At 41.2% G+C, this 27,891-nt stretch overlaps 2 protein-coding genes across 13 annotated transcripts in view; one reads left to right on the forward strand and one right to left on the reverse strand.

Annotated features, from left to right (window-relative positions):
* Positions 1 to 23,518, forward strand: part of Osbpl9 (oxysterol binding protein like 9) — a 142,007-nt gene extending 118,489 nt beyond the window's left edge. For 8 of the 9 annotated variants that reach the window (XM_033767555.1, XM_033767556.1, XM_010610301.1 and 5 more), the window contains 15 exons: positions 1,825 to 1,915; positions 2,905 to 3,009; positions 6,473 to 6,632; positions 10,757 to 10,869; positions 10,987 to 11,105; positions 14,933 to 15,018; positions 17,335 to 17,506; positions 18,621 to 18,705; positions 19,388 to 19,498; positions 19,758 to 19,821; positions 19,936 to 20,076; positions 21,404 to 21,482; positions 22,245 to 22,336; positions 22,975 to 23,110; positions 23,293 to 23,518. In XM_033767555.1, coding sequence (XP_033623446.1) covers positions 1,825 to 1,915; positions 2,905 to 3,009; positions 6,473 to 6,632; positions 10,757 to 10,869; positions 10,987 to 11,105; positions 14,933 to 15,018; positions 17,335 to 17,506; positions 18,621 to 18,705; positions 19,388 to 19,498; positions 19,758 to 19,821; positions 19,936 to 20,076; positions 21,404 to 21,482; positions 22,245 to 22,336; positions 22,975 to 23,110; positions 23,293 to 23,367 — 1,629 coding nt within the window. In that variant the 3' untranslated portion in view covers positions 23,368 to 23,518. The remainder of the gene's footprint in view (positions 1 to 1,824; positions 1,916 to 2,904; positions 3,010 to 6,472; positions 6,633 to 10,756; positions 10,870 to 10,986; positions 11,106 to 14,932; positions 15,019 to 17,334; positions 17,507 to 18,620; positions 18,706 to 19,387; positions 19,499 to 19,757; positions 19,822 to 19,935; positions 20,077 to 21,403; positions 21,483 to 22,244; positions 22,337 to 22,974; positions 23,111 to 23,292) is intronic. The other variant, XM_033767557.1, reaches the window with a different exon arrangement.
* Positions 23,519 to 24,622: 1,104 nt separating this feature from the next.
* Nrdc (nardilysin convertase) overlaps positions 24,623 to 27,891 on the reverse strand; it is a 61,150-nt gene continuing 57,881 nt past the window's right edge. For all 4 annotated transcript variants that reach the window (XM_010610309.3, XM_010610308.3, XM_033767554.1 and 1 more), the window contains 7 exons: positions 27,525 to 27,572; positions 27,215 to 27,267; positions 26,771 to 26,854; positions 26,177 to 26,267; positions 25,806 to 25,922; positions 24,928 to 25,017; positions 24,623 to 24,839 (listed from right to left, as the gene is read on the reverse strand). In XM_010610309.3, the coding sequence (XP_010608611.1) occupies positions 24,645 to 24,839; positions 24,928 to 25,017; positions 25,806 to 25,922; positions 26,177 to 26,267; positions 26,771 to 26,854; positions 27,215 to 27,267; positions 27,525 to 27,572 (678 nt within the window). In that variant the 3' untranslated portion in view covers positions 24,623 to 24,644. The remainder of the gene's footprint in view (positions 24,840 to 24,927; positions 25,018 to 25,805; positions 25,923 to 26,176; positions 26,268 to 26,770; positions 26,855 to 27,214; positions 27,268 to 27,524; positions 27,573 to 27,891) is intronic.

The raw sequence follows: 27,891 nt of genomic DNA on the forward strand, positions 1-27,891 counted from the left end.
TTTTTTTTTTTTTTTTTGGTACCAGCTATCAATCTTGGGTCTTTGCGCTTGTGCGGCAATGCAGAGGAACCACTGAGCTAAATCCCCGGCCCTAAAAGTGTTTTGTTTTGTTGACAAGCCTAATGTTAGAACCTGTTATCTGAAAAGGAAAAAAAAAAAGATTACATCCAAAAGATAGAATTCTGATTTGTGATTTCAAAGTTTTTAGTCTCTGATGGGGGAGGGAGGGGTAAGGAGATGATACATTCTTATTTTGTATTACTAGTAAGATTTTGCCTTTGTAAAGTACACAGTACTTGAGAAAAGCACTGTGTAACAAGAAACTTATTTTCAGGATAGTTCCAAGATTTGTTAAGGCACTTGTTTATTTATATTGAGCCAGATCTGAAAATAGAATCATAATGACCAGAAATTCCTTAGAGATTATGTAATCCAGACCCTTTTCTTCCTGTGGTGGTAGACTGAAAACTGACAGTAAGATTTGAGGATTCTCAGGAATTAAAATACCAGGTCTCTGTTTCTGTACTTTTTCTCAGTGCTTCAGAACACTTCATTTAACTAGGTTTTATATTTTGTTTCTTATTTTTCTTTTTTGAGACAGAGTCTCATTGTGTAGTTCAGGCTGACCTTGAACTCACTATGTAGCGCAGGCTGGCCTCAAACTCATGGCAATCCTCCTGCCTCCAGCTTCTCGAGGGCTGGGATTACAGGTGTGTGTTAGCATGCCAGGCTAGGTAATAATGTTTAAATGTTCAGATAGTCCCCAGTTCAGGATGGAACCCAGGAAATCCTGAGCCACATCCAAAGCCAGGTTTTCTTTCCTTTTTTTCTCCCCTTTTTTGTGAGTCAGGGTCTCGATATTTATTTCAGGCTGGCCTTGAGCCCATAGAAGTGGCTTTACATTTGTGATCCTTAATGCTGGAATTACAGGTGTAGGCCACCATACCCAGCTGTTTTCTTGATTTTTAAAAAATGAATTTTGATGTTAAGTAAGAATGCTACACAGGGCCGGGGATTTAGCTCAGTGGTTCCGCCACCAGCCTTGCAAGCACAAGGACCTGAGTTCTATCCTCGGCACCCCACCCACCCCTGACAAATTCTAAGAATGCTACACAAATTTTACTATTATCTGAGCTTCAGTATTAGGTGCTTTTTAAGTTTTTGCAGATACTTTTTTGGCTTATTCACCAGAAAGACTGGCTTGAAATTCACCCAGACCTTTGCCCTCATTGAAAAATGCCATTGTACTGTCAGAATAATTTCTTGGCTTGGAGTCACAGAAACCTGGATTTTTTCCCCCTTAAAATTATAACTACATATGTGAATATCCTTTTCTTCAAAATCCCCACAAAGAATAGCCTTCTTCCTGTCCCCAGTAGATGGTACTTCTTTACCATGAGTGCTCCTGTCACTAGATACCTGTTCTTTGCAACGTGTGTCCCACCCAGCTCCATGAGCTACTAAAGGGTTCATTGTTAACACAAAGCAGTATTTGTGGTTAGTTAAAACCTTTGAAGCACTGAATTTAATTAAGAAGTTAATGTTTTGGCTTCCTGAAACCTTTCCATATTATCTTACAACTCCATCCAAGTTTTTCCTTTAGCTTTACCTATCCTTCCTTACTGTGTGCTTTGCTGGAAGAAACTCTGTGACACTTCTGTATAGAAAAGGTGTTTAATTTCCTCTCTGCATTTGGATCAACTTGTTCATATAACTGTCTTCAGGATTCTGCTGTCAGAAATGTGAGCATTTCGCTCATTTGGGTGGGTTAACATGAGAAGGACATTTAATTAAAAATAACTATACTGTGTTTCTTTATCTCAGAGTACTATTAACCCTGTAGATGCAATATATCAACCTAGTTCCTTGGAGCCTGTGATCAGCACAATGCCTTCCCAGACTGTCTTACCTCCAGGTATAGTATATGGAAAAACGTTTCACATATAATGAGGGAGAAAACAACTTTAATCTGTACAGTTCATCATAGTAACTGCAGCTTTTTTTCTATGTGTTTTAAATATAACAATCACAAAAGAAAAATACTACAATTAAAAAGCATCGTGCGTTTTGGTTTGGGGGCTTTTGAAATGTGATGAAAAGGGTTTGGGTTTTCAGGGGTAAAAGACAACATGGTTACTAAGACTTAGTTTTGCTGGTAGGACAGAATTGTATGACTCAGAATTCATGACTATGGAGCAAAATTTAATCTACCTAAAGGTAATCCTGGAATATTCAGTTTCTGAATATTCTTTATAACTAAACAATGCAGATGTTTTATTTACAGTGGACTTTAATGAGAAAGAATAATTAAACTTATGATGCCTTCTGATCAAATGATACTTGATTTTAAGCATAGAGCAATAAGTACTGCTTTTCTATAAACAGACAAAAGAGGGCTTAGGGCTTGGCTACAATGATTCCTTTTGCATTTTTGTGCATCCAACATTTCTGTGTTCTCAGTGATGACATAGTGAAGCCAGAAACCACACTATAAAAGGAAAAAAGTTTGTTTGAAATACTACTAAGTATGTGGTCCTTTCATGAATTTTTACTCCTGAAGGGAGAATGAGCTCAGTACTTTTTAAGAACTAAAATCTGCCCTGGTTCAGATTCTGTGTGATATGAGACTCAGAAACGGCTAATCAGTAGGATTCACTGGTTTTATGGATCCGTTTTGCTGGTATACAGGCCTGTCGTGGTCCCTTGGTGCCCCGCATGTGTGCTGCGTAGCGTATCAGCACCGAATCAGATGCTAGGACGTGAGAGAAAATTACCGCAGAACTTGTCTTAAGGAAATACTGTTTCAGAAATTTTCTCATCATTGCGATTTTGAATCCCAAGTAGTTGCAAACAGCACAGTGTGCATTTGGCTTTCTCTAACTTATTTCACATATTCAAATCTAGAACCTGCTCAGTTGTGTAAATCAGAGCAGCGTCCATCTTCCCTACCTGTTGGGCCTGTGTTAGCTACCTTGGGACATCATCAGACTCCAACACCAAATAGTACAGGTACAGACTTGTGTGACTTTTACTTCTTATAACTCTCCATTAACATTTAAGATTTATGTTTGACTGCTGATGGGGAAAAGTTGGAGGAAAGGTGATGTACATGATTGTTAGTGATAGCTTAGTTTTATCATTAAGTTTCCATACATGAAGTAATTCACTTTATGACTGAATCAGGAGCTTTAGTAAGTCACTATCATTTAAATAAAATAATATATTTTAGGGTTTTTTGTGTACTTTAAGAATTATTTGTGGTGGGCTGGGGATTTAGCTCAGTGGTTCCACTTCCTACCTCTTAAGTGCAAGGTCCCAAGTTCGAGCCCCAGTACCCCCCCCCAAAGAATTATTTGTGGGATCCATATTGTTTTTTGTTTTTTACAAAATTTGTTCATTAGAATTGCATTCTTTTTTCTTGTAAAGGAATCAAACAAGTATGGAAGTATACAGAACAAAAGCTGAGAGTCCTCATTTGTCCCCCCACAGTCATCTGTACCCATTTGTACATATGTACCTCTAGTGTGTAATTTGTTTCTGTTTTAATTTACATGACATTGCGTGTTTCTGTGACTGGTTGTTTTCATAGAACGTTTAGAGATCTCCTTGTGTTTATGTAACGAGGTCTGTAGCATATCCCCCCATCCACTGGGAATTGAACCCACAGCTTCATGCAAGCCCTCTACCAGTGAGCTGTACCCAAACCAAGCCCTTCTTGTTTTTTGGAGCAGTCTAGCTGAGGGGCTGACGCTGACCTCCAACTTAAAATTCTCCTGCTTGGCCTGTGGGATTATTACTAGTGTGCACCAGCCCACCTGCTCCTCATTCTTTTACAGCTTTTCTGAGTGGGTGATAGCTGTTTTTCCACTGATGGTTATTTAGGTTGTTTGCATTATTTTCGTACTAAGCAACACTTTGCCGGTATCTTTGTGCAGCACCTTTGGCATTTTTTTCTTTTTTTACATTTTTGCCAATTTTATGGGCAGAAAAAGGACAGTTAATTTAAATTTTCTTTTTTGTAATTTGTTTAGAATTATTTTATTCTATTTTTACAGAGATAAATGAAATACCAGATTTATTATTTTGAAACTAATACAGTTTACATTCACTAACTATAAAATCAAACTCCAGGAAACAGTTGCTTTTGACCCTGTTAAACCGGGAGGTCAAAACCAGAACCACTCTGAGGAAGCAGGAACTCAGTCCCTCTTGTTCCTTCCACAGACTTCTTTCATGGGTAGGACTTAGCCTGTGCAACGCTGAAAAATTACCATGTGATTTTTTTTTGGCGGGGGGGTTAAAATTTTGCCTTACTAAAGACACTGATGCTATTACTTTGGTGTTTATTGTCTAACAGCATGGGTAGGTACCATCTGAATTTTCGAAGACAAAAATATCAACAATAGGTTTCTTGAAGTTCTTAGGAAAATGCTAATAAGCAATTTGAATAGCAAAATTGAAATTTTTTTGACTAGCTTCTGTGTTTCATGAACTATGTTATATCTTATTTTATAAATAGTACCTATAGTTTTTGTTTGTGTTCTTTTTTTTTTTTCCTGGGGATCAAAGTTAAGACCTTGTGCTTGCAAGGCATGTGGCAGAACCACTGAGCTAAATCCCTGCCCCTGTCTGGTTTTTGTTATTGTTGTTTGTTTGTTTTTGGTACCAGGAATCCAACTCCCGACATTTCACTTTCAAGGCAGATTGCGGCACCACTGAGCTAAATCCCCCCCCCCCATTTATTTTTTATAAAGCAGATTCCTTTTAGAATCATAAAGCAGCCAAAATTCATCTGTTTGGTATGTAAAAATAATTACTAACTTTGAAAGGCTGAGGAGCTTTTTCATATGTTCATTAATTTTAGTGTGAATTATTTCCAGAAGATAAAGATCTTCTGAGAATACAAACAACACACACAATTATCTCCCAAAATAATTTCAAAAAAAGATATTCCAAAAATCTTACCAACATTTTAGAGTGGATGGGTATAAGGAAATTTTAAATATTTGTATGCAGTTTCTGTCTTGAGTTTTCATCCTAACTTCCTTATCTTTTCCTTTCCTTTTTCTTTCTCACATGTAATAGGAATAGAGGAATAACTAAGAAGTCATGGTACTTGTTGTCATGAGGAAATGTCAGTGGGGCTGAAGTTCCCACTCTGAAACTCATTTTCTTCTTAGTTGCATTTCCAGGGGTGTGATCGCCAGGCAGTGGTGGCAAACCTGAGCCTGCATGTGTCATTGAAAGCTCTAGAAGGTTTACCGTCACAGGGTCCTGAGTTTGATCCTCAGTACCAAAAAAAATGTTCATCATTACTAACCTAGGGTATTTGCATGTCACTTATGTGTGACTACAGATCTCTTTTTTCCTGTTTCAATAAGAGAAAGTTTCTTATTTATACTGGGGGGAAAAGTTATTTGCTAAGGTGAGTGATTCTTGAAATTTCCACAGTAAACATTACCTTTTGGCAGAAACCATATTGTTTTAAAAATATCTTTGGCAACCAAGTGTCACAGACTGATAAATTTTTTTTGTAAACTATTGAACCAAAGAGAAAGACTCACTGAAATCCAGGGGTAGTTCTGCAGTAGTTTTTATTGCTGCTGTCTTCTGTTTTTTCCACATCTGTGGCCTTGGCCTTTGATTGCCAGCAGTGATTTAATTAACTGTTCTCTACCCACCATCAGTAGAAGATGGGCTAAGTGATTGTCCTTAGATTCACAGTGCATTAAATTGATCTCAGTACTCTGATACTTTTTTGTTCTGGCTTTATTATTGAGCTGTGTAACAGATGATTGTCTCAGATTATATGGTAATCTTTCTCTTGATCTCCATACATTTCTATTCCTTTACTCAAATTCTTCTACTTTTTGTCTTTTCTGCATTCTTCCCCTCGTAGCCCACTAATTGTGTCTCAGCCCCTGAGTCCGGGGCCCTCTTTTAAGCTTGGGTGGAAAGGAAGTGAGGAAATTAGGTGATGTGTGTGCAGAGCTTTTGCAGGTTTTTTCCCCATGTCACTGCCATGACAAATGAGTATGATATTCTGAACCGTATCTTAACGTTTGTGAGATCTGGATATTCTTTCCATTTGATATTTCCATTGGCTATGGGTGTATGAGTCTATAATATAAAAGTAGAGCTTTTGCTTCCCATCGGTACTGGTGTTCTGTTGTAGGCCTTCAACACTAAAACTCGCACAATCAGAAGAGCTCCCTTCCTGATATTGAAGATAAGTGGATATTATACAATAAGAGTTAGAATTTTTTTTCATTATCTAAATGCCTATGTCCCCTTTTTACAACACAGTTTGCCTTTTTTGGTGTCTTAAGTTTAAATGATTATTTTTTTTACATATAGCATAGACTCCCACCAACTTAACCAAATACTTGCCTAGTTTTAGAACAGTCTGTTTTGGCCCCATCTACCTAATTACCAACACTTTCCCCTAATTAAAGCTTTTTTAATTTCCTAGGCAGTGGGCATTCACCACCTAGTAGCAGCTTGACTTCTCCGAGCCATGTCAACTTGTCTCCAAATACAGTCCCAGAGTTCTCATACTCTAGCAGTGAAGATGAGTTCTATGATGCTGATGAATTCCATCAAAGCAGCTCATCCCCAAAGCGCTTAATAGAGTAAGTAATGGATAAAGTGTGTATTGAAATGGCTGTCTTGGTTTTTAAAAATACAGTTTGATTTTGAGATTAGTGTTAATGACCGACTTGTCTTACGAAGTCTGGTATAAGACACCTTACTTTTCATTGATTTACCGAGCAGTCAGTGTGGTGAGATCTGTCATTTCACCCGGGGCAGTGTGCAGTGCCCAGTGTACCGGCAGCATTCATCAGCTCCTGACACTTCCGTAGGACCCACATTCGGAGAGGGCCCACCATGAGTGCATGAGCTAGAAAGTGTTACACAGATATGAATACACTGTTACTTGTTTTTGTACTAGGGTGAACATATTCAACATCTAGATGCCAGACATTATACTGGGTGGAGGGCCATGTCTGTTCTCAGAAAATGTAGTGTGTTGGAGAATCAGCCAGAGATGCCATGAGCTGCGTGCTATGGAGTAACAGTCCTTTTGGACTATTATAAATGGGGTGGCTTATAAACATCAGTAGTTTATTTTTCACAGTTCCAGATCAAAGTGTTGGCACATTTGGGGTCTGATATAAAGTCTGCTGTCTGGTTCATACGTGGCATCTTGTAGAGTCCCTTGTAAAGGGCAGCACGTCGTGATTTAATTGCCACCCAAAGGCTTCAGCTTCTAATACTACCGCGTTGTTGCTTAAATTTCAGCATCGGGGAGGACAAAAACATTCAGACTGTAGCATACAATAAAGATCCGCGCAGAAATCATGGGACATTTTGAAGTCTTGAGAAATCGGAATCATTCCCAGAGTGGGGGAAGGTTATGATCCTAATGTGAGCTGTGGATGAGTAAAGAGAGGCAATGTAGGAGTGAGAAACAGGGGTGGATGGTCATATTCCAGGGAAATTTAAGAAAACGACAAGATTCTAGGCATGACAGAGTGCTTCTAGCTTTTTTTGCGGGGGGGTGGGTACCAGGTCTTTGTGCTTGTGAAGGCGGGGGAACCACTGAGCTAAATCCTGGCCCCTTCTTCTAGCTTTTTTGTTTAGCTTTTTATGAATTTTGACTATTTTTCCATGAATGATAGCAGTTGCTGTTCAGAGCTGCATTTTAGAAAGATAGATTTGCCTAAATCTTGTAGAGCTGAATGCAGGGCAGCTGGTTCACAGGTAGAGAATCTAGACAAGGCCTGGTTAGAAATTAAGAAACGTGAATGACCTTAGCTAAGTCAATAGCATTGGGTATGGAAGGAAGTACGTGGATACCAGATACTAAATAGGTAAATTTTGTTGAATCTTTGTGATAGGTTTTCTTTACATTAGAAAATATATGACTGACTTTATCCCATGAATGCTGGGTGTATACCATTGTACAGTAAATGTTCAAACTGCTGTTTACATGTTCACTATGATCAAAATACTCATCAGCCTTACCTGGTATACAGATGGGTCTCTATGGCTAGGATTTCAAGTTCTGGAGTTGCAGAAAGAGTGGGTTCTAAATCTGTTTTGTTTCAGAGGTATGTGACCTAGGTCAGGTAAACAATCTGTGTGATCCTCAGTTTCCTCACTTACAGTTTGAGCTTCAGGAGGCCACTGTATTTTTTGGTTGGTACTAAATGCTGTAGCTTAGGTTTGCTTTGTAAAACAGATTTGGAAATTTCACATGGAAATATCATCATCCAGTCCTTAGATAATCAACTGTTTAGAGTAAAAGACATTGTGTAGGACTCTGTTTCTGTTGCTTATGTGCACAGATCAAGAAATAGGGCACTCTTGTATCATTAATGGTTCGCATTTTTATAATTACAAGGAAGATGACTATGTTGGTTCATGAAGTTTTTTGACTTAGTGAAAGTCAGCTTTTGAATGTGGGAAAAAGTGAAATATATTATGTAGGTGAGCACATATGGTTCTTAGGACTTGAGTTAGGAGAGGAGATTCGAACAGGTAACTCAAGAAAGCCAGATAAATAGGGTCTGGGTTAACATTTTGGTTTCTTTCTCTGTTTTTGAGATGGGACCTCACTATTGTGTCCAAGCTGGCCCTGGGCTTCTGGGATCAAGCAGTCTTCCTGCCTTAACCTCCCACGTTTGGCTGGGACGGTGAACATGCACCACTCTACCCAGCTTGGTGTCTTTTCTTGATACTGTTCACTGAAAGAAATTTCACTTTAATTTTTCCAAAAAAGTTTAGCATTATGGGGTGAAAACAAAATGTGTATTTAGAAGAAACTTGTAAAAGGTCTATATTTGAAGGGTTCACATTTAAACAATTAAAGACAATATACACGTAACTATTCTAAACAGGAGTAGAAAGTATCTTGCTAGTAAATGGATTTCTAAAAGCATATAACTATATGCAATAGAAGCTTGATTATATGAGGTTAGCTCCTTACAACACTGCTTACAGCTCCTCACCTCAGTTTGAGGGACACTTGTGAAACAGTTTAAACATTTGTGTATGGGCCTTAGGCACATCTGCAGTCATCTGCTGGCTGATGGGCTGCTCCTCTCTCTTCTCTCCCCTCTCCCTCTCTCCCTTTCTCGTTCCTTCTGTCTCTTTGTCTCTCTCTTTCTCTCCGGTATTTTCAGACAGCCTGGCCTCAAACTTGCAGCACTCCTCCTGCTTCAGCCTCCCACGCTGGGATATAGCTGTGCACCATCGTGCCCTGTGTCCTCTCTCTTTTAAGCGTTCTTCTTTGTGGCTTCTCTGTATATACTACCTCAACCACACAAACACACACACACACACACCCTCTTCCATCTCAGAAAGGATTCTGAGTTCTTTGTCTAGCTAACCTATTCTAGGTTCCTTTCCTCTTAGCTTTACAGTCTCCTCAGATACCCCAATTGGTAAGGACCTCAGATACTTTATTTGGTCAGATATTGGAGTTGTTGTTTTGTTTTTGAGAAAGGGTCTAAATTGCTCAGGCTGGGCTCAAAGTTGTGATCCTCCTGCCTCAGCTTCCCACAGTGCTGGGTCACTGGCGTGAACTACCATGTCTGGCTTAGGGTTCCAGTACAAGCAAAGCCCAGAGGACTTTTCGGGTAGTGAAAGCACTCTGTATGGAACTGCAGAGTTGCGTATGTATAGTCTTACATTTGCCTCATGGTCCGTAAGAGATGTGATACCAAGCTTGACTGTTAATGTGAGTTGTGGACCTTGGATGCTCAAGTAGAAGAATGGATTGCAGCAAGGGAGCCACTGTGGAGCGGGGTGCTTTGGGGAGGAGGTGGCCATGTACAGGGGGACAGGGACTGCAGAGGAACTCTTAACTTCCTGCTCAGTCTGCTGTGACCCTTATACTGGTCTATAAAATAGAAAGTTTATTAATTTTAAAAAGATCAAAAGATAAAATAGGAGTACGCTTTCAATTAAAACTAAATTAGATTTATAATGACTGTAATAGAGCACCATTTTATAAGTGCAGTGTAAGAAATTTGATTTCTGTTTTTGTCTTAAATCAGTAAACTGGAAGCATTTTTGGTGATTCTTTAACTTACAGACATATACCTCCCTGGGCAAATTACAATTTGATAAAAGAAGCTTTTTTTAGACCTGCTCACTAGCTTATAGAGTCCATTACCATACATTTACTTCTAACAATCATAAGCTTTTTCCTCACGGCACTGGGACTTCAGCCCAGGGCTTTCACATGCTAGGCAAGCTCTCTACCACTGAACTACAGCCCTGCTTTTTACTTTATAATTTCAAATACATTTATTTAATGACTAAGAACAGTGTTAATAACATTGTGGGCTTTTTAATCAAAGGATCTCAAAAATATAGACAGCACATCTTCCTGAAACTTAATAGATTTCCACCCTTGAGGTTCTGGAAATTATTGGTGAGAATTGTGACGGTTCTACATGGACACAAACTCTGAGCATAAACTCTAAGTTCAGAGTGGCTGCAGAGGTAAACATCTCACTAAGTTTAGATGATGTCCGTCGCTCACCTTCCAACAGAGAGCACAAGGCAGCGCTGTTGTAGACCTCGTCATCTTGCTGTGTGGTGACAGGGCGTTGGAAGTGTTCAGCTTCCCGTCCAGAGTTGTTCTGTTTTTGGCACCGCCGATGTATATTGGTGTGAAGTAGCTGTATGGGTCAGCTTAACGCCTTGCTATCTTTCGTTTAAGAAGGTGATTTTTTTCCCCCAGTTCTTCTGGATCTGCCTCAGTCTTGACCCACAGCAGCTCAGGAAATAGCCTAAAGCGCCCAGACACCACGGAGTCCCTGAATTCTTCCATGTCCAATGGAACAAGTGATGCTGGTAAGGAACTTTGAGAATTTAATTCTTTATTTTTTTTCCTTATAAACATATGTAATACTGGTAGTACCACAATTTGGCTTATTTAACAGCAGCCTAAGAAAATGTGTTCTATTTTAGACCTTTTTGATTCACATGATGACAGAGATGACGACGGGGAGGCAGGGTCCGTGGAGGAACACAAGAGCGTCATCATGCACCTCTTGTCCCAGGTCAGGCTTGGAATGGATCTTACTAAGGTGAGAAGCAAAGTTTGCCCTTGACGCTCTTCGTGTGTGTGGTAGAACCCTAATGATTGGATGGTGAGGGTGCTTGCAGATGCTGTAAAGTGATACAACTTTGCTCTGTACTTGCGTCTAGTGATGTAATGTATGTGTAGATGAGTAAATTAAGTAGTTATAGAGATAGATGAAATAAGTGAAACTAATTTCATAGAGAATAATGTATAGTTTGTATGGATTAAGGTTTGAATTTTATTTTCAGCGAGTAAGAAATAGTATTAGTCTTGGTTAGTAGTGTAGGGAAAGCCTAAAGCATTCCTGTGTGCACAGAATCTGAATGGGTGCAGCTCTGGTTTTGGGGACGGAGGACCTTTTTGGCATTCTCTCTGCTGTTAGCAAACGCCATATCTCCAGCATGCTCTTGGTGATCTCGTGCAAAGCAGACACACACTAGCCTACCTTACAGCATGGTTGTCAGGACTGCATGAGGCAGTGAACGTAAGTTTTTGTTTGTTTGTTTGTTTTGAGACAGGGTCTCACTATGTAGTTGAGACTGACCTGAAACTATGTAGCCCAGGCTGGTCTCGAACTCACAGTGATCCTCCTGCCTCAGCCTACCTAGTGCTGGGATTACAGGCATGCACCACCACACCCGGCATGAATGTGAAATTGCATGTGTATTGAATCATACAATGGCTGTAGTCTGGGTTTGAATTTGAACTTAAACAGAGTGCCCAATTGATTTGGGAGGCAGAGTGCCCTTGGAGTGGTCTGCCAGTGTGCTAGAAAGCTCATCAGAGCACTGCAAAGCCTGTGTTACTGTTCACCTGTCTTACAGATGATTTTACTCTGCTTTAGAAAGTCAATTAAATTTAGGATTTTCACTTCTATAATAACAAAATCAATTCCATTACCATTATTGAGCTTCATTTTGGTTCTGTATTTAGGGGGCTGTTAAGAAAAAAGACTACAATACCTCCTAATAACTAGTCACGTGTCACTTAACTATAGGAGCGTGTCTTAGAAATACATCATTGGGTGAATTTATCATTGTGTGAACACAGACCTGTGGTATTGCCTACAACACACCTGGCAATGTTACCATGTAGAGGGACCACTGACCTATGACTGGTCTTTTTTTTTACAAGAACACCATATATATTTTATTAGCACAAAAAAAGCTGCCATAACAAGGCACAGCAAGCAGAAACATACATTAGCAGCCAGAGGGTTAGTGTTGTGTGTTATGATTAGTCTTTGACCAGTTATGTGGTGCCAGGCTTAATAATAAAATTATTATTGCTAATAAAATTGTTATCCCTAATGTGAGTAAGAATAGAAACACAAGCCTAACACTTGTGGAGCCCATTGTATTGCCAGAAATGCACTAGCAAGGAGAATATTTGTGGGTACTTGTCTCCGGAATTGCCTCAGTTATAACTAGGCCATAGCATTGGCCCTTTTGCTTTTAGTAAGGACGTTCTTCCCGGAAGTGGCCGTCACAGTTCCCAGTGACCAGACTGAGGCATGTGCCTGTTCCTACCAGTCATCAGCAGGGGAGGTGAAAGTGACTGGCTTAGATTCCTCTCTGCCCACCCCTTAAGGCGAGGGAGAGGGAGCCACGGCCACCTCTAGCCAGACCTGAACTGATTCACACTCTCTTAGGGACAAAGCAGAGATTTAAGTAGATGACTAAAAATATCTGCCACTTTCAGGTTTTTAAGTCTTGTCTCATAATTGTCATTAGCAGATAATCCATATTGGGGTCCAGAGCTACTAAAAACTTACTATGAATCTTATAATAATTTTTTTTGCTCTATTTGTCAAAAATTAGCCATTTTAGAATATATAAACAGCTGTGCTTGCCAACAGTTTCTGAAATGTTGATTTCTTTTATAAGTATAGTTACAATAATGTCTTAAGTTTGTATCTTATTCCTTATTTATAAAACTGTCTTTAAAAAATACTTTCCAAGCCAGGCATGGTGGCTCATGCCTATAATCCCAGCACTCGGGAGGCTGAGGCAGGAGGATCCCTGTGAGTTCGAGACCAGCCTGGGCTACATAGTGAGTTCCAGGTCAGTCTCTACTACATAGAGAGACCCTGTCTCAAAAAACAAACAAAACAAAAAAACTTTCCAAAGAGTTTATTTTCCAAATACGTTAAGTTTTTGGAAATACTACAAGCTCACGTCCCAGCTGACCTGTCCACAGAACAGCCCTGAGGTAAAAGAGTGTGGTTATCCTCCTCCTTCTACAGAAATTTAGAAAAGTTAATTTTCCAGAGCAGCCTCCTCGCTATCAAAACAAGTTCTTCATCCCGGGTGAAGACACCTTGGCTAGATTGGCTTTCGTCTTTGCCCTAGCAATGTGTCACAGTGGCGGCGGGCAGGCGTCGCTGAGAACACAGACGCAGACTGCTGACTTGAGTTATCAAGAAAATTCATAAATCAGTTTTTTTCTTTTATTACAAGTGACGTTAGACTTCTTTTAGTTTTTCTGTTTCTTTTTTTTCTGACCCCTTGAGTTGCTAGTTTACTCCTTTTTCCATTTTCTGTTGAAGTGATAATTTCTTATAGATTTGTAGGAGCTGTTTAAAGGCATTTAAACTTGTTTTGTTTCTTGTTACTGGTTGCTTTGTAATTTTTTGAGTTAAAGTGGTAATAACTTACATCAAGCCAAGTCTGAAAGCTTCCCGGCTTGTCTAACCATATTTAGATTCTGAAAATACATGCTCTGTGAAAATATTTACTTAAAATATAAATTCTGGAAGGACTGAAAGGTAATCTGTAACACATTTCAAAAATGCTTCTTCCAGGGCCAGGGGTTTAGCTCAGTGGTTCGGTGGCCTGCCTCGCAAGCACAAGGACCCGAGTTCGATCCCCGGTACCAAATAAATAAATAAATAAATGAATGAATGAATGAATGAATGAATGAATGAATGAATGAATGCTTCTTCCGTTCTAGTTCCCTAATGAAATTTTTCCCTTTTTTTCTTGGGCTTGCGAGGCAAGCAACGGAACCACTGAGCTAAATTCCCAGCCCCCTAAATTCTTCCCCTTTTAATTAATCTTCATCCTCTGATTTGTTGCCATATTCCAATTTCCTGTCTCCTTTACTTTCCTCAGACATATCCACAGCCCCTGAATCATCATGGGCTCAGCCCCCAGTAAAAAGAATGCATTGATTTTCAGTCTTATTCCCTTCTTCCTTTTATTTATTCCTTTAATTAATTAAGCTCAATATAAAGTTTCTTGCTTTCTAATAGATGAGAGGGTAATAAGTAATAAAACTTACTCTTTACCGTCTAAGAGCTGAAGAGCTAAATTTGCAAGTAGATAAATTTCCTAGTACACAGGTCTGGTGGTTGTGGTGCAGCAACAGCAGAAAGGAGAAGAGCAGAGGCCCCCAGAGTCAGCCCCCAGGCTGGATCCACATTAATGATAGAGCTGTGACAAAATCAGAGCTGTGTATTTTTCTACTGTACAATAGGATAGTTCCTTCACCAGTTTATAAGATATTGTTTGTAAGATTGGTACAGTTCGTAAGGTAATGATGTATAATGCCTAAGTAGACAGGAGGGATCTGGGTTTGTTATGGTTGTTACACTGGGGGTGAGAGACTTGAACAGAGAAGTGACCTCTGAGCATTCAGGCCCCTTCTGCTGTCTTTGGTCTGTCTGCTGGGCAGGTTAATGGGCATTTCTGAGGAAACAGTTTGAGGGCCCAGTGCCTGGGCAGTGCCTGGTGGGTGGGTGTTGATCTGACTGGAATGAATATTGTGTAGCTATTCATTCATCTTGAGTGGAATTTGATCATTAAGATTCAGATGTGTATTTTTTTTCAGGTAGTTCTCCCAACATTTATTCTTGAAAGAAGATCTCTTTTAGAAATGTATGCAGACTTTTTTGCACATCCGGACCTGTTTGTGAGGTATTTAACTGAACATAGAAATTTCTAATTTTCTAAGTTTTGATCCAGTAGCTTTGTGCCTATGCCAGGATAGATGTATTCCTTCTTACCCTTCAACTGTTTCTGGATAAAAATAGTATTGAATAGTATTACATTGGATGGCTGACTGCTTAGTTTATATGGTGGTGGTGTTAGGCACCCAGTGTACCACTTTAAAAAACTCTTAGCACATTAGTAATACCTAGGTGGCCAGTATTCATGGGGCCAACACTGTGAGCTTATTTGATCCAGACATTGGTAACCAGTGTTATTTGCACTATATTCTGATCTATACTTAAGTTTAGCAAATCTTTCTCTAAAGCACCTATTGTTTTCCAGGAGCTTTGTTGTAAAGTGGAGAAAGAAGTAGCCTGGGACCTGCCCTTGGAGTTTACAATCCAGTGTCTGAATATAGACCAGTCCCCCTCTCCCTCCACCCCTCCCTGCCAGGGATTGAACTCAGGACCTTGTGCTTGTAAGGCAGGCACAGTGCCACCGAACTCAATCCCCAGTCCTAGACCAATACGTTTTAAAATAAAAAGTTTACAATATTAGCTATATGTACAAGGAATAGAAGTAATATGCAGGTGGGATTGATTGTAAGGATACAAATTCACATTGGTTTTCATTGGTAGCAGGAAAACTTTCTTTGTAATAGGAAATGTTGTAATCTATCTTTTCTAATTGAATCTTTTGGCTTTGGACTGTACTGTACTGAAACTGGGAACACTGGATAGGCACACTGGTCACCAATGGTGTATATGTGTTATGTTCTTGATGAAGGCTTAAGAGAACCATGTGATCAATTGCCAGATGGCAGAAATTCAAATAAATATGGCCTTGTTTATATAATTAGATAATTTAATAAGATTTTATTGGTGACATGTGCAAGTAAACATGGAAAGTACCAGTTGTTCATTAAATACAGATGTGAATTTAAGGATAATTTTTATTTGTGAGAATTTAAACTTCAAGGACCCTAATTGAACCACTTAAAAATACAGAAATACAGCTAAAAAGCCAATAGATAAAATGGAATACTAAAAACACTTGACTTAAAAAAATGACTACATTCAGAAAAGCAGGAAATTAAACTAATGGAACAGGGAACAATGGAGACATGTAGGAAACAAATATCAAGATGATAGGGTTAAACTCATCTGTATGAATAATTACACTAAATATAAACAACACATTCTCCATTTGAGAGCAGCGAGCTGGAATACTGTTGCAGGCCCATAATGCCCACACTATGGGAGGCTAAAAGCAGGAGGATTGTGAGTTCAATCCCAGCTTGAACTGGCCAACTTGGAAATCTAGTAAGACCCCCATCTCAGAATAAAAGATTTTAAAAAGGGATGGAGCAGTACTGAAGGGTGAAGCCTCTGGGTTTAGACCCCAGTAAAACACACACACACACACACACACACTCACTCACTCACTCACTCACTCACTCACTCACAGTTGGGGGGTGACAGCAGTTTTCAGATTATATAAAAAAGCAAGATGTATCTATATGCTATTTCAAAGGGAGAGACTTTAGTATTGATTAAAAGGATAATCACATGGTCACCCCCCAATCCAATGGTCACCACCACATGATGCAGAAAAGGCCTTTGACAAAATCTAACAACCATTTATGATAAAAACCTTGAATAAAGAGAGAAGAACCTCATCTAAGTCTTAAACCCATTTATGACAAAGAGCATTGTTAGTCACCTTTACCCAACAGACCTTTCCAACACTGCCCAGTATTGTGTAACAGATTTTCTTCAGGTGCACATGGTGCTTTTCATCAAGGTAAACTGGTACTGGGAAGCCTCAATACATGTGTGATCTTTACAGTAATGTAAAATGTATTTTCTGACCATAAAGAATTAGAAATTGATAATGGTTATAGAAAAACCTCTGTACTTGGCAGTGAAAGAATGTATTTATGTGGAATTCTGGAACAGACAAACCCAGTCAGTGGCACTAGGAAGCAGAAACCGTAGAGAGAGAGGGGAGGTGACGGCTTGGAGAGAGCAATGTTGAAATTTGGAATAGTGGAAATGTTCTGTGCCTGACTGGATGATGACTGAGTAAACGGGTATATACATTTGCCAAATTCCTCCAACACTAAGATCAATATATTTAATTGTGTATATCCTACCTCAGTGTTGAAAAGAAACTTTGGGATAACTTCTGGTCCTGGGTCCCCTTACGACCAAGTGTCTCAGGCTGGACCACACTGTGGGGGCTGCCTCAGCTTGCATCCTGCCAAAAGGTGGGACATTCAGTCTGTCTTCTCTTTTGCAGCATTAGTGACCAGAAGGATCCCAGAGATCGGATGGTTCAGGTTGTGAAATGGTACTTGTCAGCCTTTCATGCAGGAAGGAAAGGATCAGTTGCCAAAAAGCCATACAACCCCATTTTGGGTGAGATCTTTCAGTGTCACTGGACGTTACCAAACGACACTGAAGACAACACAGTGAGTTCTGTAATGGCTGTTCTGGTTATCTTAGGTTGTGTACTGATAGCAAGATTTCACTTAATTTTAAGGGCAGGGAATAATCATGAGGCAGTGATCAAATATGCTCACCACTCTGAGAAGAGCATTGCTATTAGATTAGCATATTTAGAAGGGAAAAGAGAGATGAGAGAGAACAAGTAAACAGATTATGTATACCGTGGCTTGGTCAGGATCTCGTTTTGAAAAGATCATTATTATTAATCTGTGAAAAGTAATTTTACTATAAGGAGGCCATCAAGGAGATGTAATTCCAGCAAAAAAATGATTGATTCCAGCTACATATTGGATGTAGAGCCAAGAAATGGATTGGGGAGCTGAGGGACAAGGTAATCAGAAGCAAGTCCTTGCATGTGTACTTTAGCAGTTGGCAGGGTCACTAAATGATAAGGAAAGGAGCAGACTGAGAGGGAAAAATCAAGAGTTCTAAATTGAAATTCAAGTGTGAGGGCCTGGTAAGCATGTAAATAGAGTTTGGCATCTGAGAACAAAGAGTTTAGTGGAGTGGTCTAGGATGGAGATGGAGCTTCCAGAGATTTTCACACATTTAGATGATACCTAAAGCCCTAAATTTGGCTCATATTATGTATTGAAGATAAGATAGCTAGAGAAGAGTAGGTTACCCAAGACTGAGCACAGGGCTCTGGCATTTAGAGACTTGTTTAAATATGACCAGCAAGAGTCAAATATATGTTAAAAGGATTCTTGGGATGGGAAAGCAAGAGCCTCCAGCTCACAGCACCTGGCACTTAATGCAGTAAACTTGACTTTTCAACCCTCTTCCTTCCCAAGTGATGCACTACAGAAGTCCTTACTGATGATATAGTCAGGTCTGCTCTTACTCTGGGCCAGCCTAAGTGCCCACTGTGCCCGGCCTGCCCTGAGCCAGGCACACAAAGAACGTCTGGAGTAGTTGTGAGGCTGCCACAGGGTGGTAGCGGGATAATTAAGTGCCATGGTAGGGATGGGTAGGGTGTTTGGCTCATGTAAGGAGGGAGCAGACCCCAGCTGTTAGAGTCTCTGCATTGTCATTCGTTCCCTCATCGAAGGAAAATGATGTTGTGTTTGTTTGCAGGAGCTAGTTTCTGAAGGACCTGTTCCTTGGGTTTCTAAAAACAGTGTAACATTCGTGGCTGAGCAGGTTTCCCATCATCCACCAAGTAAGTTACAGAGCTCTTCTACCACACGCACTCTAATCCGTTCTGTCTGAAGAGCATCATGAAGAGCTGTGCGGCTGGGGCCACTTCTCTTCCAAATGCATTACTGCATGTGTCAGTCCCTGTTACCTGACATGGAAACTCAGTTGATTAGTTGCTCTTACCTGACCCTTGTATGTTTCAAAGACTCATTATGTTGCTGGTTAAAAAGGATTTGGGAAGCCAGTGTATCTAACGCTTCTTAAACATAATGGTCTGTGATACGGAGACCTCAGTGATTTGGGGACAGTATAAACGTGTAGTTTTTTGCACAGTATGTCTGAGATACAGTGCAGATGATAATACATATCCTCAACATCTTACTTGTTCCATGAAGTATTAGGACAAGAAATACTGGATGGGCTTAGATTGGGGCATATTCACTCCACAAAAATACCCCTTTAGATTTTAAGCCTCCTGGTTTGGCCATAGCCTCCCATTTTAGGAGAGCTCCTGCCCACTTGGCTCTTAATAGGTGCTTGCATTGGAGAAGTGGTATAGAAAGCAGCTGGTGCCTCATGCCCAAATTCAAGACTGTTGAGAGGTAAAGGATTTCTGTGTGGAGCCAGGTTTTTTTCTTCAAATTGAGTTTGGAGAGGTGGCCGTAGCCATGCAGTGCATTAATGGAAAAACACTTTCTATTCAGTTTCAGCCTTTTATGCTGAGTGTTTTAACAAGAAGATACAATTCAATGCTCATATCTGGACCAAATCAAAATTCCTTGGAATGTCAATCGGGGTGCACAACATAGGGCAGGGTAAGTTTGTGGGTGTTACCGGGTAGACTACAGTGTTAGTGGGAGGATTCTGTTATTCTAATATGTTCTAGACACTTGTCTAAGGAAAAATGGCCCCAGAAAGCAAGACCGGATGACATTCCTTGTATATAAGCATGTCCTAGTGGGTGAGGATAGGAGCAGAGTACAAAATAGCTTGTGCCTAACTGAACCAAGTGTTCACCAGGACTGTGTAGCCAGTTTGACGCTCTATCAGAGGTTCTGTTTCTTCTCTCCACAGGTTGTGTCTCATGTCTAGACTATGATGAACATTACATCCTCACATTCCCTAATGGTTATGGAAGGCAAGTGGAAGTCTGCTCACTTCCTTGGATGAGTAGCAGGCCTGCTGTTCCTCAAGCCATGCCCTTTATTTCCTCTTAGCTGTCGGTCTTACCTGAGAACATTTTATTTTATAGGTCTATCCTCACAGTGCCCTGGGTGGAATTAGGAGGAGAATGCAGTATTAATTGTTCCAAAACAGGCTATAGTGCAAACATCGTCTTCCACACTAAGCCTTTCTACGGGGGCAAGAAACACAGAATTACTGCTGAGATTTTGTAGGTATTTTTTCTGCCTCATTGTTTTTCTGCAATGCTTATTTTGTCTTGATATCCATGTTAGAATTGGACATTTTACTGGATTGTCTTTGTTTCACAGCTTGTGTGTCAGTCTTCCTAAAGTCCTATATCAAAAGGAAACCTAAAACCTAAGTGCAGAGCAGAGGTCATGGGTAGGATCTCTTTCCTGGGAACCTGATTTGCAGTGGAGAGCTGGCAGGGGTCTTCCTAGGTAGCCTTGTCAAGCCAGAACACAGATGCTTAACTCTTTCTTGCCAGGCTTAACCATGAGGTTGTCCTTACAAAACACTTTGTGATCTCCACAAACACGTCTCCCACTTCACAGCCCCTCCTTTTTCTGTGCCTTCGCTATGGAAAAAACAGCATGTGTAGTGTAGGCATTTGCTTGGTTCCATTTGACACTTTTAGTCAAGTGAAGGCAGCTGGGCTGAGTAACAAGTTTTGGGTGGGTTTTGAGCCTGTCTGGAAGAGGAGTCTGCAGTGTAGAGCCACAGGATTTCCCTCTGCCCTGGAAAAGCTTACCTGGAGCAGTGTCCCAGATGGAAAACCCTTGACTGGTTAACTAGTTTCCAGGGGGAAGATTTAAGTTGGGTAACAGAATCAGCATCCAAAACAGTCTTGAGCAGGAGGGAGCCATGAACACAAGTCTGTAGGATTAGTATATAATTTTTTTAAAAAAACAAAAAACTGCATTTAGAAAATATGGGCAGGGCCTAAAGAACAGCTCAGTCACTGTCCTGTGCACCTGCCCCTAGTCGCAGGCAGATGGAGATGGGTGATGAGAGCAGAGATGGGGCCTGCTTCTCAGAGTCACCCACACAACAGAGCTGCTAGCTCAGCACAGCTTTCTGCCCACTGAAGCCATGTAAAAAACTGCCCTAAAAGTTGCGAGCTTAAAGAACTGGTATGATCTTTGTGTTAGGGATTTGAGCATTAGCTGAGGGGCTGCATTAGCAGAGTTATTCTTAAATTTTCTGGTCTGAGGACCCTTTATTAAGAGCCCCAAAGAGCTTTTAAGTCAGTTATATCCAACAGTTTAAATAGTAACTCAATGACAAATGACAGTAACATTTCTGTGAAAAATAACTTTTTTTTTTTTTGGTGGTACCGGGGATTGATCTTAGGACCTCATGCTTGCAAGGCAGGCGCTGGGACCACTGGGCTAAATCCCGGCCCATAACTTTTTTTTTAAAACTTTTATAAAAATTTTCTTTAATTTGTTGTGTGGCCACTCATTACTGACCACGGTCTTTGATAGAATGATTTTCAACTTGAAACTAGTACAGCTGTTTCTTTTTCTCTCTAGTTCTCCAAATGATAAGAAGTCTTTCTGTTCAATTGAAGGGGAATGGAATGGTATAATGTATGCAAAGTATGCAACAGGGGTAAGAGTATTTGTCTTGCTGCTTGTTTTAAGCTACACTGAACTGTAGCCTTTTGAGTCCTTCATCTGTAACCTTTAACTACCAAGACCAGTTCTATTGTCAGCTTTTCAGGGCAGGCCTGTCCCTTCCTCCCCAACCCCCTTTCCGGCAGAACAACTGCTACCTTTCTCTTTGATTTTAAAACACTTGAGATTATATATGTGGAACAGTGCTTACTACATAGTAAGCAAGCACCCAGTAAATGTTAGGTGTAGCATCAGAATGTGTGGTATGTTTGTAAAGTGAAATACTATATACATCTTTGTATATGTGTTTGTATACACTCAGTTTAACAATACTGCCTGCCTGGCCCCAGGTAAGACAGTCCTGGCACTAGGAAACTTGTACACTGTATGGCACCCACAAACTGTTTTGGTAAAGCTAGGAGAAAAGGAGTAGGCATGAGCTTAACAGAAGAGTTAGAGAACGGGACTTTTGTAGGATTTGCAGTGTAAAAAGCACTGCAGACAATGCTTAACATGAGAATTGGTTGTAGGGGTGTGTAGTTCCTCAAGAGATCATATCCCTAGCATGTAGCACATCGCCCCCTTGAAGGCAGATGTTGAACTGAGCCTTTGGGCTATAGGGTTAAGACTGTACGTGCAACTCGCTGCCTGCATCACTAACATAGATGGGAATTAGCCGTTAAAGTCTTCCGGAAAGAGATGATTTTCCTTGATAACAGTTTGAACAGAAAATAGCCTTGTATTTCTTGTCTTCTAGGAAAATACAGTCTTTGTAGATACTAAGAAGTTGCCTATAATCAAGAAGAAGGTGAGGAAGTTGGAAGATCAGAATGAGTACGAGTCCCGCTGGTAAGGACTGCTGCCTGCGAGGGTGCAGGCTGGGTGTGGGTGATGCAACAGCAGAGTAAACAAAGTAGGACACACTGAGCTCGAGCGCTCCCTGTCAGCACCAGCACTGGTTTTGTAATAGCCCAGTTTGCTCTTTGCCTCCTTTGGCCTGAAATTAATGACCTTGAGGAGAAGCTACAACTTACACCCTCCACGGGTGGCCTCTTGACGCCTTCAAGATCATCTCAGGTCTGAGGGAGTTTTTCTGAAATGGAAGTTCGCAGCGCCTATGAGCTGTTTACCCTTCAGTGGAGGGCACTTGGGCCCTACTGAAGTACACAGACTCCCCCAGAGTCGCACAGGTTAAAGGAGGCAGAAGTGGAATCACTGAGTCTTGGCTCCTCCTCCTTTTTCCTCATCTCTTGTCCTTATCCCATACCAAGTTTCCTGTCCTTCATTTTACTTTGACAAAAAGCAAGAGGGTCTTCTGGGCCCATTTCTGTGTTCTTTACTCCTGTAGTGCCTACTGCCAGCTTAAGATTTAATTTGTGAACTACAGCATTAAAGGCCATGAGGTTTATAGTGTTTTACTATGCGGCGTTCAGTGGCAGCTCTGGGGTCATTCTCAGGATTTTCAGCTCCTCTTGATCTATTTTCAGCCTTTGGAAGGATGTCACTTTCAACTTAAAAATCAGAGATATTGATGCAGCAACTGAAGCAAAGCACAGACTTGAAGAAAGGCAAAGAGCAGAAGCCCGAGAAAGGAAGGAAAAGGAAATTCAGTGGGAGACAAGGGTGAGGCCTTATCTGCTAACCACCATTCCTCCGCAGCCTAAGCAGTTACTCCAGGCATTGCATTGAACGTGTTCGCTGGTCCTGCCCCGAAACTCACTCATTTCATCCAACGGGGGAAGAATAACAAATGTGTAGAAATACAAAGCAAGCATGTAACTGAATTCTCCCTCTTCCTCTTCCAGTTATTCCATGAAGATGGTGAATGCTGGGTTTACGATGAGCCGTTACTGAAACGTCTTGGTGCTGTGAAGCCTTAGGGTGGTAAAGGCCATGTTCACACCTGGTGACCAGGTGGGAGCTGCGCCTAATGAAGCAACACACAATCTTCCTGTGGGAGAACTATGGCTCCCCTCTCAATGCAGTGGTTCCTATCTCAGGGATACTGGACTTTCTGATGCAGATGAACAATTGAAGCAGGAAAAGCTGCTTTTTTCCTCTGGCAGTTATAATTTTGACTTCAGTCCTGAGGAAAACCTCGGGTTTTGAAACAAGATGTCTGCTCCTTTTCCAAACCCCATGCTTTGAACAGCATTTATAAACCCAAATCTCATACTCTGCACTCTAGTTCTGCTTTTAAGATAGGACGAAGTGTTTCCTACTTTATGTATTTTGGGTTCCATACATATATATATGATGTATACATACACAGATGCACCTAATGGCAGGTTTTTCATAAATACTCATCTGTAAATACTGGTTCCTCACAGTTGTTTTAGAAAATTAGCGCGATGTATCAAAAATCAAGTGTTAGGAAATTTCGTTATTTCATTTATAATAACTTTTATTTTAGAATTCAACTATTAAATTTATCTAAACCTGGATTATAGTTTAATTATTCTTAAGGCTTCATAAAGTAATTTTTCTAATCTTTTTAAAAAATGTGCTGCTTTGATTGTTTGTGGTTATAGTTAGAAGACAGTTATTTGGCAATTGATTACAGGAGCGATCTTTTCATAAGGACTCTTAAAATAATGGAGGGTCCAGCCTTTTCTCATCCATCCCTTTATTCTGTCTTTAGACCCCACCATGCTGTTTGCGTAGCACATGTAAGACGGTATACCAGCATTTCACCCAGAAAATTTTTTACCCCCTTACAAGACTTGGGAAGACTATGTACTGATCCTCACTCCACACTGAAACAAAATCCAAAGAATGCCACAGCAGCAGATGGCTCATCCTGAAGGTAAACACACTTAAAAAAAGAGAGAGAGAGAGATTAGCATTTAGGGACTAGTAACAAATTGGTTACACAGGGCCTCTCACGAACTGGACTTTACATCTGAGATTACACCAGCTAGGGCTTCCCAAACTGCTGCCTTGGTTCGTTCACCCTCACTTGGCCCACGTAGCTAATTTCTTTGCCAGTCACTACAACACCCCTGGATTTTTTAGTCTCAATAAGAGAATAAATTAAATTGAGTTCTGTAATGTCAGTGCAAAAAATTCAACAGAAGCCCTAAGGCAGTAGTATTGTAACTATTAAAATACAACACATCTTTAAATAGACAATGCTTGAGGCCAATGAGACTGAAGTTTATTTGACTATTTTATGGTAGGGGAAAAGGCTGAGTGTTGATGTGAAAGCCCTGATATCAGTAATGGGGATGGCAGAATTTGCCAGCATAGGAGAGGGCAACAGGTAGGCCAGCTGCATCACTTCACAGGAAGAGCCCGAGTCCTCAGAAGGGGTGCTCTCCTCTTCTGGCTCATACTTCCCATATCCAACAACCTGAAAGAGGCCAAAGGGAAAAAAAGGTGAGAACCTGACAAAATCTGGGCAAAGACTAGGAAGGAACTGCACTGTAGTTCATACTCACATGGACGCTGAGCGTTTTATTTTCAGGTCCTCTATGAGCCTTGAACCAGGTGACCAGGTCTGACTTAGAGAATGACTTCAGTGCTTCAATCTTGTAGAGGAAGGGAAGGTAGGAAAGAAGTGTACTGAAGAAGGAAAATGACTCTGAAACGTAACCCCCCACAGGCCTCCATTTTGCTTAGCATCTGAGCACTTCGTCTTGTTCTCAGTCTTGAGCTTGCCCCAGCCTTCCACAGAAGGGTAAAGATGAACTTCTGCCTTGCACCTCCTTATGCCAAAGCATAAGGATCTACCTTAGATTAAATGGGTTGGCAGGTGCAGTAATTATAGTGGAATACCATTCCCTAAGTCAGAAATGCAAGTCTAATATACCACTTTCACATGATAATAATCTGGGGCTTGAAAAAATAAAGCAAGAGACAGATAAACTATCTTGCTTCTGTTAAAATTCTGATGTCCTATCAGGAGCTCTGATGTCCAATCAGGAGCAACAGTGGACAGTAGGAACCAGTGCCCCCCCCCAATCCCATCCTGTAAATTTTACACTTTGAGCTAGAAGCTGTCAGATAACTTGCACTGGACTCACTGAATCTGGAGGAGGAACTCCCTGTTCATCAAGACCTAAGAGTTCCCAATTTTCCTTAGCAGAAACCCTCCACAAAATCTTGTGGGAAATCCCAATCTATAACACAAAAATGGTGCTCCTCTATAACTGGTGCAGGGGTAAAGTTTAGCACCCTTCCTACAGTCATCTTGGAAATGGGCACGTAACCACGCCGGGGTGAGTTCTCTTCCATACTGAGTGGCTTGGGCCCGAGCCTTGAGCAGTCAAGAATCCTCCCCAGTTCATCAGGGCTGTCTCGCCCTGGAAATCATTACCTCATGTACAAGACGGTCAAAGAGGTACTGCTGTGTCACCACTTCATTCCAGTTTCTGTCCACCTCCTCTCCAAGGTGGGTGTCTTCACACTCTTTGAGCTTGATCAGAGCTGTAACCTGTTTCCATCAGAGAGCCCTGCTTAGACATAGCATCGCTTCAGTTCCCCCAGAACAAACTTAGTGCTATCTGACCTAGCTTGTGATGGCCCTGCCAGCATGATCATGGGGGAGGAAACTACAAGACCCTATGGTCAGATAAAGGCGGGAGTACCTACCGAGTGCAAGCTGGCCCACACTACATATGGACTGTGAAGACTGGTATGTGGGGTCTTCCAATGTTTACACAGCCAAAAGGCCAGGCCAGCAGTTACCTGGGTGTTGAATGCATCTTCAGTGAGATTCTCGATCTTCTCCTCAAAGCTGGAAAGAAACTCTTCTATCTTCTTTTCAACAGTCTCAGAGCTGAAACAAAACATCTTCCATGAAAAGTCATCAAAGTTATGGTCTCGAAAGAACTGGGACGGGCTGCGGGGTGGGGGCAAAAAGGCTAAAGTGTTTAACAAGGCCTTGCTGTCCTAAGCTGAGGGAACCAAAAGGATGGGAAAGGGCCCCCCACTGCCCACCACAACAGTTTCCTGGTGTCCTCATCCTGAAGCGGTCACAGCCAATGTGTGACAACGCCATGCTGAGAACCACCAAGAACTTAAACCTTGGTTCTATTGGGAATGTGGTGTTGGGGCATCCTTGTCCATGTGTCTAATTGAAACGAAAATACATTGGCAACCCTTGCAGTGACCACAACAGGACTTGGGCCAAGTCCCATGGGTCCAACAGAAGCTTTGTTCAGTCTTAGGTGAGGCTATTATCCCTGCCCTTACCCCAAGCAACTATACAGAGTAGACCCACCTACATCCCCCTAAATTCATGTCCACAATAGGCTGGTCCCAGCCACTCGCTCTGCTCACCTGTATTTGGTTGCCTGAGTTCCCACAGTGACAGAGAATCCTAGAATCCCAGATGTATTCCTGCACGTTGGGTAGACGTGGTACCTACAGCCAGAGTGAAAAGTTAGTTTACAGAGCCACCTGGGCTCTGCCCTCAAAGACATTAGATGTGGGGCCAGGTTCTTGCTGTAACCCTTGGAGGCCTTGAAAGAACTGCAAACATGTATGCAACTACTTCATTCTCAGGTCAAGGTGCCTGCCCCTCTGCTGAATCATGAACCACAAGCTAGCTTCCTTTCTTACCCTGAAAACCCAACTGGAAGCCTGCTTCCATCCAAGATGCAAAGTCTAGTAAGTAGCTATTCTAAGGCACAGAAGTAAAGAGTGCTGAGGCCATCTGATAAATCCTGGCATACAAAGCAAGCCCCAAACCCTTAGAGTTCAATACCCTTCCAGCAGACTTACCCAAGGGTCTGCTTGGTTCGAAGAAAGTCAAAACAAGGCTCTTCCATGTGCATCTGTAATTCAACATACCACCTGTCAGCCCGGCTCCAAGCCGAGGAGCCTAATTCTTCCCTCAGAGTTTCACACACCTCTGAAGTCTAGCCTCCCTTCCTGCTTCTTCCTAAATGGCCCAGGCCCCTGTAAGTTCATGCGAATAAGATTAGCCAGTAACCAGTCAGGTTTCTGCCAAGTCCCCAGTCTTCAGGCAGAAAGCTGGGGCCTCATAGTGGGTCAGAGGTTCCTGAAAACCTCATTTCCTCTACAGACTTACCACCAGCAGCTCCATAAGAGTGTATTCTCGCAGGCTCCTGGTACCTGACTGAAAAGAAAAGATCAACAGAGTATCTGGTGGCTTACAAAGAATGTAGCTATTCTTGGCAACTACTTTAGGTAGTATCCCTCTTCCCTAAAAGACTTATTTACAATCATACTTTCTACCGTCAAGTTTTCAGCAATCTTACATGTATGCCATGCCACTACCCTGAAGGTCTGGGAACAGGAGCCCTGCTTTCTCACTTGTGTTCCCAGCACTAGGACCGAAGTGCATGCTACATGGGAGCTGGTCCAGTGGTCCCTAATCTGCCAGCTCCTTACAACAGTACCCAGAGAACTCACACTCTAAAATCAAATACCTGCAT

Source organism: Fukomys damarensis, unplaced genomic scaffold (genome assembly GCF_012274545.1).
Source record: "Fukomys damarensis isolate Sample0158 unplaced genomic scaffold, DMR_v1.0_HiC HiC_scaffold_23, whole genome shotgun sequence".
Taxonomy (NCBI): Eukaryota; Metazoa; Chordata; class Mammalia; order Rodentia; family Bathyergidae; genus Fukomys; species Fukomys damarensis.